This window comes from Pyricularia grisea, chromosome I (genome assembly GCF_004355905.1).
Source record: "Pyricularia grisea strain NI907 chromosome I, whole genome shotgun sequence".
NCBI lineage: Eukaryota > Fungi > Ascomycota > Sordariomycetes > Magnaporthales > Pyriculariaceae > Pyricularia > Pyricularia grisea.
In genome coordinates, this window is record NC_044973.1 from 3,368,025 (window position 1) to 3,378,020 (window position 9,996).

A 9,996-nucleotide genomic window follows, 5' to 3' on the forward strand; every position below is an offset into this window, starting at 1 on the left:
CTTCGGCCGGACTCGTTGTCAGAACATGACTACTCATAGTGTCTCAACTGTCAGCCTTGAGGCAAACTGCTCTGCACGATTGAGCTACCACACGAGGCTGGCTCCCCTTTATGTCAAACTGCAAACCTCCGGCTTCTTCAAGGAAGCGAATTCATCCCATTCGCTCATTTGCCGATGCCCCTCTTCCATGCGCAGAACATTAGGTACAGTCCATGTCAGTAATCACCTTGTTACCGTAGAGCCTCACTCATGCGGTGTGACAACCATGGAGGTCCTTGAAAACAGTTTTGGCAGGCAGTCAAGAATTGACCACGTATTGCTATATATCAAATACTGGGAATGCAATTGTTGACTTGGGTCTCTGGGCCGAGTGCGGAATTGATCGCCAAACAAATAACTCACATAGTACTGAAATACAGTATCATACGGAGTAAAGTATCTGGATCTTTCCGAGTGTTGCGCCTCAATCTGCCTCACCGCTTTTTGGTACTATGGGGGAGTGGGGGTGGGCTTTATTCTGGCGGATACATAGTAAGAACAAAAAAACATAAGCGGGCGTTTCGGCTATCCCTAGGATTCGTGCTTGCTTACGATTCCTTGACTGTTGCTAAAAATCAAGGAAGACTGAGTACGGCTCCGTTTCACCACCATACGTGTCAACGACTCGGGGAAATAGTTATTTTTTTCAAACAGGAGGCATAGACTGCCTTATGGGATTAACTGGCACACGTGGTAATCGTTGGTTGTTGTGCATATCTGTTTCTGTTACAACGTAACCTACTTGGGGTAATGTCTCAGGTACCAGCCAGACTGATTTGGGATGGATGGATGTACAGTAGATCCATCCATGTGGGGGGGTACATTCTTGAATGCGAAAAAAAAGACCCGAAAGCTTCTCTGACAAGCATCTTGGTAATCTTATCATACGGTACAAGCAGTTGTGAAAATATATAGAGGTAGGTAGCTTGGTAGGTAAAGGTAAGGTAGGTAGGTAGGAGATAACCTGCAGTGGGCGGGCAATCAATCGTCAAAGCGTTGGAACGTTGCTGAATGCGTCAATTTATTCAAGACTCAACATTGATTTGTTCTGGGTGTTTTGTGCTTGCCCGAGATGTGACAACCAATGGGTCAATAGAAAGAAATTTGCTGTTCTGCGAGTACGCAAATCAGGTCGGATCTATTCATGACCACGGAGCAAGCAACACATGGACCGTTTGAGTAACGAGTGGTCTATAAACGCAGTTGATTATGTCAAAGGGCTGTCAAGACTGAGAGAGAAGAAAAATAGCTGCTTCATTGCTTGTTTCGGCACTGTTCCGTGGATGGCGGCAACTTAATGATTGGATCCCTCGAGTGGAGTGGGGCCGAGGCTCATCTGAAGAAGCTTAAGTGCCGTCTATGGTAGTGCTTTATCTTATCGGCAACGCGTGCGCGCGACGTAGTTTCGCGGTGGGGGACGGCGGGGATGGCTCACGACAAAATTATTTGCGATGGCTGCACGCACGTCAATGAGCTCCATCAAACCCCAGCTCCAGTGATCGATCTCTGGAACGCGAACCAAGCAGCCCCCAGGCATGCCAGCAGTATTGTCGCAAACATGCCGTCTGTTGTGGACGATGGCTTTGAAGCCCTGCTGGAGCCTTTTTACAACGGCAAGAAGCTAACCGATCCTATTTCAACCGCCCAAGACAAATGGCAGCTCTTGCCTGCTTTCCTCAAAGTTAAAGGTTTGTTTTGATATAACCTCAACATGTCTAAAAACTCCAGGAACCCTACTAACCAAGGATCGAAATAGGACTGGTCAAGCAGTAGGTGGTATCAATTGTTATTTTCCCTTCAACAGACCGCTAACTAGGCCGATGCTTGTGTAATTCAGACATATTGACTCATTCAATTTCTTCATCAACACCGAGATCAAAGAGATTGTCAAGGCAAATCGCATAGTACGCAGCGATGTCGAAAGTGGCTTTTTTCTCGAGTTTACCGACATTCGCGTCGGAAAACCCAACCGCGCCGAGTACAGTGACATCAAGGCTCAGAATGAGGTCTCCCCCATGGAATGTCGCCTGCGCGACATGACCTACGCCGCTCCGATCAAGGTCGACATTGCCTATTTTCGCGACAAAAAAAAGGTCCTCCGTAAGAACGTCACCCTCGGACGTATGCCAATCATGCTCAAGAGCTCCAACTGCTGGCTGAGTGGCGCCAACAACACCGAGATGGAGGACATGAACGAGTGCCCCTTGGACCCGGGCGGCTACTTCATTATCAACGGCACCGAAAAAGTCATTCTGATTCAGGAGCAGTTGAGCAAGAACCGAGTTATCGTGGAGGCTGACGAAAAGAACAACGTCATATCCGCCTCGGTGACCTCTTCGACTCACGAGAGAAAGTCCAAGACCTATGTCACACTTAAGAAGGAGCGCATCACACTCGCACACAATACCTTGGTTGAACCGATTCCTATCGCCATTATTCTCAAAGCTTTGGGGGGCTTACCTGATCATGAGATCATACAGCTCGTGGCCGGCGAGGATGCTCGATACCAGGATGATTTTGCAGTTAATTTTGACGATGCAGCTAGAGCCGGTGTTTTCACCCAGCAGCAGTCGCTTGAATACATTGGTTCGCGCGTCAAAATGGGCAGCAATAGATTCAAGACCCCCGGTGGTCAGGCACCCAGACGAAACAATGCTGAAGAGGGGCTAGAAGCCCTTGCCAACATGATCATTGGACACGTGCCCATTTTGGATCTTGATTTCTATCCCAAAGCCTGCTACGTAGCCATGATGGTTCGTCGTGTCCTCATGGCTGCCCATGATCACAAGCTGGTGGACGATCGTGATTTTGTTGGAAATAAGAGACTGGAGTTGGCTGGACAAATGTTGTCACTTCTCTTTGAGGATCTGTTCAAGAAGTTCCTTGTTGATTTGAGGTTCAACATCGACAAAGTACTACGAAAATCAAACAGAGGAGTGGCGTTTGATCCGTTGAACTCCATTACAGCTACTTCTGGTCACATCACAGCTGGTATGAACAGGGCGATTTCATCAGGAAATTGGACGGTGAAGCGTTTCAACATGAACAGAGCCGGTGTCACACATGTCCTCAGTCGACTGAGCTACATCAGTGCTCTTGGTATGATGACACGTATTAGCAGTCAGTTCGAGAAGACGCGGAAGGTCAGTGGACCTAGAGCGCTTCAGCCATCACAATGGGGAATGTTGTGTACCTCTGATACACCTGAAGGAGAAGCATGTGGTCTGGTGAAGAACTTGGCGCTCATGACACACATCACGACGCATTTCGAAGAGGACCCTGTGAAGGAGTGGATTTTGGCCATGGACTCTGGCGCTGAGGCTTTGAGCAACTTCAGTGGGTCAGAGATGCACACTCCGGGCACCTATATCATCACGGTAAACGGTACGCCGTTCGCGTTGACGTGGAATCCCGAGGAGTTTGCCAAGAGGTTCAGGGATACAAGACGAAGAGGAGAGCTGTCTGCTTTTGTCAGCATCAGTATAAACTACCACTTTGCAACGGTCAACATCGCCACGGATGAAGGCCGAATCTGTCGTCCATACATCATCATTGAGAACGGCGTGCAGAGGATCAAAGAGGAGCATCTAGAGTCGCTGCGTCAGGGCGACAAAGATTTTGACTATTTCCTGAACAACGGCATAGTTGAGTACCTAGACGTCAACGAGGAGCAAGACACCCTCGTGGCTCTGTACGAGAAGGACGTGACCCCTGCGCACACCCACTTGGAGATCGAGCCGTTCACTATCTTGGGCGCCGTCGCCGGACTTATTCCATTCCCTCACCACAACCAGTCGCCCCGAAACACATATCAATGTGCTATGGGTAAACAAGCTATAGGTGCAATAGCATATAATCAGTTTAACCGGATTGACACTCTGCTCTACACTCTCGTCTATCCACAGAGGCCAATGGTCATCACAAAGACGATAGAGCTGATTCACTACGACAAACTTCCAGCCGGTCAGAACGCCACGGTCGTGGTCATGTCCTATTCGGGATACGATATTGAGGATGCCCTCGTGTTGAACAAGGCTTCCTGCGACAGAGGCTTCGGACGTTGTCAAGTGTTCCGCAAACACACGGCTGAGCTGCAAACGTACGCAAACAATAAAAGTGAAAAGATCAGCGGTCCTGAAATTGACGAGAGGACGGGGCAACCTGCGGAAAAGTACGCCGCCATCGACAGCGACGGCCTCGCGAGGGTTGGATATAGGATACACTCGGGTGAGGTCATGCTACGAAAGCTTACCCCTATTGATCAGGGGTCAACAGGCATCGGAAATGATGTAGGAAGCAACGATTATCGTGAGACGTCCCTCTCATACCGCGTTTCAAACCCCAGCTACATCGACAAGGTCATGGTCTCGCAGACAGAAAAGGAACATATTCTCGCCAAAGTTCAGACACGGCAGACACGGCGACCGGAGCTGGGTGACAAGTTCTCTTCTCGTCACGGGCAGAAGGGTGTCGTCGGCATCATTGTCGAACAGGAAGACATGCCGTTTGCAGACTCGGGTTTGGTGCCTGACATTATCATGAACCCTCACGGTTTCCCGTCTCGAATGACGGTAGGCAAGCTGTTTGAGTGTTTGACGGGCAAAGCGTCGATTGTCGAAGGCAACAGGCGCTATGGTTACGGCGATGCTTTCCGGTCGCACCCTGTCGAGGAGATGGGCAAGGCTCTGATCGAGCGCGGGTTCAGCTGGGAAGGCAAGGACTACTTCACTTCGGGCATCACTGGCGAGCCTCTCGAAGCATACTTGTTCAACGGGCCCATCTACTACCAAAGGCTGAAGCACATGGTGCAGGACAAGATGCACTCGCGAGCTAAAGGGCCGCGGGCCATCTTGACCCGACAGCCCACCGAGGGTCGGTCGCGCGACGGAGGTCTGCGTTTGGGAGAAATGGAGCGTGATTGTCTGATTGCCTACGGTGCCTCGCAGCTGCTGCTGGAGAGATTGATGTTGTCTTCGGACGCGACCAAGATCGACATCTGCCAGCGCTGTGGTCTGTTTGGTTACAAGGGGTACTGCCAGACGTGCAAGAGCACCAAGGAGGTAACCGAGATGACGATGCCGTATGCGGCCAAGCTGCTTGTCCAAGAGCTGATCAGCATGAATGTCGGAGTAAGGCTGGTGCTTGAGGATGAATTCCCTCACCCTGACTGAGGTTGATGTAGTTGATGACAAGAGAGAAAGAAGATGAGAAAAGAAAAAGGGAGCGTGGGGCGCTTGGTGAATTAGCATTAAGGGGCGTTTCTCTTGTTTTGCGCTGACTGGTTTTTTTTTACCTTGTTCTTTTTTTTTTTTTGTATTCTTTGTTTTGCCGTCTTCTATCGCATACATCGCAAGGTGCAGGATCTGGGGTCTTGAATTTCTCATATCTGTATATAGAAGGCAGGAAAAGCGCATCTTTGGCAGATTGAAAAAAAAACACACACACACACACACACACACACACACACACACACACACACACACACACAAATATTTACATTGTTGTTTACTTTCGGGGGTTTACAATCCGGCCCTTGATTTGTTTTTTTTTTTTTTCCTCATGATCATATCTCGTACCGTATTTCAAAAATACTCAATTATTCGAGTCGCTCCGTTTCCTCTTGATAGTCCCCTTACCCGACGAACCCTTGGCTGCTATTCCCTTGAGCCCACCACTGTAGATCTCGTACTCGACAGCACCGTCTAGTCCAGGTCCCGAGGGCGCCACGTGTGGTGCAAAGACGACTTTCATCCACCTTCTCCACGAGTGCATGGTCGGATTCATGCCGTCGCCATCTTCGTCGTCGCCATGGTACCTCGAGCGGCCGTAGACGGGCTTCTTGAGCAGGGCGATGCGCGCCGAGATCTGGGTCGACCAGACCAGGCCCAGGCTCGGCGTCTTGTAATTGCCGGCGCTCATGGAATCGTCCTCCTCGTCGCCCCAGCCCGTGAACCAGCGTTGCTGGTGGTCGAGCAGAAGCGCGGGGATGTCGAGCCCTGATGGTTGGGACGGGTCCACGGGCCGCGGCCACGACACGTCGGAGAGGCCGAGCGACGACGATGGCGGGTCGTTGGCCGTTGGCAGGGGTCGGCTGCGCGACGCCAGTGGGCTTTCCTGGGTCAGGCGGATGGGTCCTGTGACGGTGGTGGTCGTTGTTCCTACCCCACCTCCGGCTCTGGTCTGGGATGATGCATCGAGCCGTGTTTCGGCATGTTGCTCGCTCGAAGTAGGAGCGGCGGTGGCAATCAAGGGCAAATGCGGGCGCGCGGGCATTTTAGACTCGAAGCGGTCCGAGACTTGGTTTGCGACGACGACGGCAAGGTTGAGGGACCTCGCGAGGTTGCGCAGCTGCATGCCGAGGCGGACGAGCTCGGCGCTGCGGGCGGCCAGACCGGTGCTCCTACTGCCGGCGGCGTCGTACTCGGCGCGGAAGTTGGCGGCGACCGAGTCGAGGATGATGAGGCCCACGTTGCGGCGAGCGGCCTCGAGGGGCACCTGGAAGGACAAAATGTGATCCTGGGCCTCGATGTCGCCGAGCGGCTGGAGGCTGAGGATGGAATCTAGAGACGGCCTGGGGCTAGCCGACAGGAGGAGCGGGTTTGCGGCCAGCATCTGCGCCACGCGCCTGGTGGAGAGGGCGGCCTCGGTGGGGATGTACATGGCCTTGCGGCCGAGGCCGTGGGGCGGGGGCAGCTGGACGGCCAGGAGTAGCGAGAGGAGGAACTGGGTCTTGCCGGCTCCCGACTCACCCGTGATCTCGGTGACGTGACCCGTGGGGATGCCGCCGCCGAGCGCGGCATCGAGCTCCGGGTCCAAGGTGCTGATGGTGGACCATCTGGCGGCAAGCTGGGCGTGGTTGTGGCGGAGCTGGCTGCCCAGGTGATTGATGGTGGTTGAAGTCACCGCCCCGGTGAGCTGTGGCTTTTGCTGCGACTCTACATGGGCAGCGTTTCCGACAGTTGAGCCTTCTTTACCGCCGCCACCGTCTCCGGCAGCAGCAGCAGCTGCTGCAGTCGCGGTCGTGGACACTGGAAGGGCAACGCCGAGGTCGGAGTGCAGGGCTCGCAGGACGGCAGCACAGAGTCGCTTGACGTCCAAGAGGGGCAACTGAGTGCGTTTGCCGATCTCTGTGGCGTCAAGGGTCAGAAGCTCGGTGGTGGTGACTTCGTGCTTCTCGAGGGCCGGGATCAGTGCAGCATACTGGCCGACAGGAAAGTGCGGCAAGACCCGCAGGAGATCCGTCATGGAGCAGACATCGGCAAGCAAGTTTGACTAGCTAGCTGACTGATTTTGGGATAGAGAGTGAGAAGCAATAGATTTTGTTTAGCGGGATTTAATTTCTTGCAAAAAAAAAAAAAAAAAAAAATTGGTTGGTGAAGTTTTATTTTGTTTGTTGATGTTCAAGTCCCTGCCTGTTTTAGAATTCGAGAATCATTCTTTGAATGGGAGTTGTAACCTCACAGTAATCGCACCCTGAACCCACTGTGCGTGCTGATTAATTAAGCACAAGGCAGCGAGCGACCTCCAGCTGTGAATTTTGACCACTCACTCCAAGCTGTGCCAGTGCCTCCTGTGCCTGGCCCAGTCTTTATTCTACCAACAATCCGATCTCATTCACGCACGCCCCTGGATTCCCCAAGCCGACACAGAAAAAAATTGGCAATCTTGGTTCCGCATCTACTAAAGTTTGTCCTTATGTCGTCTCATGGTGCAATAATGTTCTTCTACCGGTGCTTCCAATGCATCGAACCAGGCACATTACGTCACTCCAGTCAGTCTCTTTGAATAACGGTTGCACAGCTTGCATGGTCACATACGTACCTTTCCCATAAAGCCACTGAGCCATCCCTCATTCCCAGGTGGGAAACAGACTGAAGTGAGCTCAAGAGATTCTGCAAACTGATCGAGAAAGTCTTCATTTGCCTGTCTTGTACAACATGCTACTTGCATCCACCTCTGGCAACTACCTAGGTAGGGTCCAGGGGGGTTATTCGGCCAACAAAGGCTAGCCCTCCAACAATCTAAGCCGATTAGATACATTCTCCTCCGTTAAACCTGAATCAAAAACTCGAAATCGGGGGTTGCTTTACAGTAAGCTGCAAATCCACTAGTAGCATTGGCGGCCTGTCAATTGAATTAGTTTCGATTCGACATGATATTAGAGCGGTGTTGTTTTGTCGTTTTAACTAACACGCGATTGCCATGCTCCCCTTTTGGACATGTTGAGTACATCATCGTCTCTCCCCATATTGCCATACCATGTAATTAATCACATCCACCATATTCGTCTTTCAATGCAGAGCCTCCACTTATCCCGGAAACCTCGAGTGGTGGTCTTGTTAGGATGTAAGCTAGCAAGTAGTACAGCGACTCGAACCAGTACAACTCAGATCCGCACAACCACCACCAAGGGCAGCGTCATCGTTGTCACTTCGACTCCGAGTGCGGCGGAACCCGTGAGCAGCTAGCTGTTCGTCCGACATTAATGATAACATCGACAGCATGATCAAAGAAAAGCCGCTGGGACAACACAGGGGCCATCTTTGGCGGCTCTGTGGACGGGGCTGCTGTTTTGGTCATATCCGCCCTGGCCGGCGTCCTTTTCTTTTGCAGGGGGAAGAAGAAGAATAATAACACGGAAGAGGCCAGGAGGAACCAAAGTTTTAGGAATGATAGAGGTCAGCAGCGCAAATGGGCCTCTTGTCTACTATCCCCTATTCACCGTCGTACCCGGCATCAAGCTATCCTGTGTCGCCTGGCGGACCGTTAGACACCGTCTCTACCGTGTCTGCTCCTCACTCGCCCCCGGGGTGTGGACAAAACACCCACAAGACGTCGCTCCTAACTCCGGGATACTGTTCAGACCACCGGCTTTCAAACCGAAGTTGTCAAATACTTCGCTCCCATTGGCGCCTGATCAAAATGCAAAAGCAACCGATGCTCTGTCTTCTAACACTACTGCCTGATTTTTGGTTCCATTTTTGCTGCGAAAACAGAGGCTGCAATTGGTACCTTGGTAGGTAATTATGCTCTAAGCGGCCGCTGAGGTGATGGTTTCCCGCCAGAATTGCGGGTTTTTCTGTGTAAGCAACAGCCCCGGGATCACCAAAAAAATGACGCCAATGAATACCTATTTTTGTAGAGCAGATGTGGCTGCAAGGAAGATGCCCTCGGCGGTAAATAATATCCTTCAGGATTGGGCTGTGCCAAAGGATGCGCCATGCTTTTGCTGGGGGATCGCCAATCGGAGAGTGTGCGGCAAAGAGGGGGCCAAGATGCAAACCCCTGAACGCCAGTCAGCTTACCATCATCACACAGCCATGTGCGTGCCAAATAGATGTCGACAATTCATTTTTTCTGTGCAATTGGTTGTGTTGTCAATTTCTTGTTTCTTTGTTTGGATTCCAAACTCGATAACCAAACCTTTTGGTGAACAAGAACACTTTCCAGATTCATTTCTTTTTCCTCTTTAACCATCGTAATGATGGGAAAGCCGGCACTCATGACCTTGTCGATAATCGCACTCATGGGCATGCCCGCCTATGCAGCGATACTGGCCCCCTCAGCCACGGTCTCTGCCGCAAACCATCACTACGGCGGCTGGAGCCCGCAACCAACGACTCCCCCAGGGGTTCTCGAGTTACGGCAAGCCCAGGCGGATATGTACGCTATGGCACCGGACAGTATATGCGGATGGGTAAACGGCAATAGAAGTTGTAAGGAGACAATTTTAAAGCCTGTCTTTTCTCTGATTTTGTTGCTAACGTACCATGCTTTTCTTTTTTGTTTTTTTTTGTTTTCTTGCGCAGCTGTTCAGGTCGCGTGTGCGTCAACTGCTCGTTGTGTTTTCCTACTCCCCAGCGGGAGTGTTTCCGGAAGAGTTGGCTGCTGTCCTACGACTGGATGCCCGGTAAGTTTTATTTTAATTGAAATATTGCCCTTAAAAAAAAAAAAGGG

General features: G+C 51.5%; 5 protein-coding genes across 5 annotated transcripts in view; 2 read left to right on the forward strand and 3 right to left on the reverse strand.

Annotated features, from left to right (window-relative positions):
* Positions 1 to 243: 243 nt before the first annotated feature.
* On the reverse strand, positions 244 to 651 carry PgNI_06066 (uncharacterized protein; the record flags this gene model as incomplete). Its single annotated transcript, XM_031126095.1, has 2 exons — positions 244 to 489; positions 592 to 651. The coding sequence occupies 2 exons, from the start codon at positions 649 to 651 to the stop codon at positions 244 to 246; spliced, it is 306 nt and encodes a 101-aa protein (XP_030982216.1).
* Positions 652 to 1,555: 904 nt separating this feature from the next.
* Positions 1,556 to 5,210, forward strand: PgNI_06067 (uncharacterized protein; the record flags this gene model as incomplete). The annotated part of the gene is made up of 3 exons (XM_031126096.1): positions 1,556 to 1,727; positions 1,796 to 1,808; positions 1,877 to 5,210. The coding sequence occupies exons 1-3, from the start codon at positions 1,598 to 1,600 to the stop codon at positions 5,208 to 5,210; spliced, it is 3,477 nt and encodes a 1,158-aa protein (XP_030982215.1). The 5' UTR covers positions 1,556 to 1,597.
* A 421-nt stretch (positions 5,211 to 5,631) lies between these two features.
* On the reverse strand, positions 5,632 to 7,284 carry PgNI_06068 (uncharacterized protein; the record flags this gene model as incomplete). Its single annotated transcript, XM_031126097.1, has 1 exon — positions 5,632 to 7,284. One exon carries the CDS (start codon positions 7,282 to 7,284, stop codon positions 5,632 to 5,634), a length of 1,653 nt encoding a protein of 550 aa, XP_030982214.1.
* A 1,432-nt stretch (positions 7,285 to 8,716) lies between these two features.
* On the reverse strand, positions 8,717 to 9,044 carry PgNI_06069 (uncharacterized protein; the record flags this gene model as incomplete). Its single annotated transcript, XM_031126098.1, has 2 exons — positions 8,717 to 8,794; positions 8,869 to 9,044. A coding segment is annotated over one exon (117 nt), but the record flags the coding sequence as incomplete, so codon positions are not given.
* A 413-nt stretch (positions 9,045 to 9,457) lies between these two features.
* Positions 9,458 to 9,996, forward strand: part of PgNI_06070 (uncharacterized protein) — a 1,691-nt gene continuing 1,152 nt past the window's right edge. The window contains exons 1-2 of the mRNA XM_031126099.1: positions 9,458 to 9,755; positions 9,901 to 9,949. Coding sequence (XP_030983018.1) covers positions 9,521 to 9,755; positions 9,901 to 9,949 — 284 coding nt within the window. The 5' untranslated portion in view covers positions 9,458 to 9,520. The remainder of the gene's footprint in view (positions 9,756 to 9,900; positions 9,950 to 9,996) is intronic.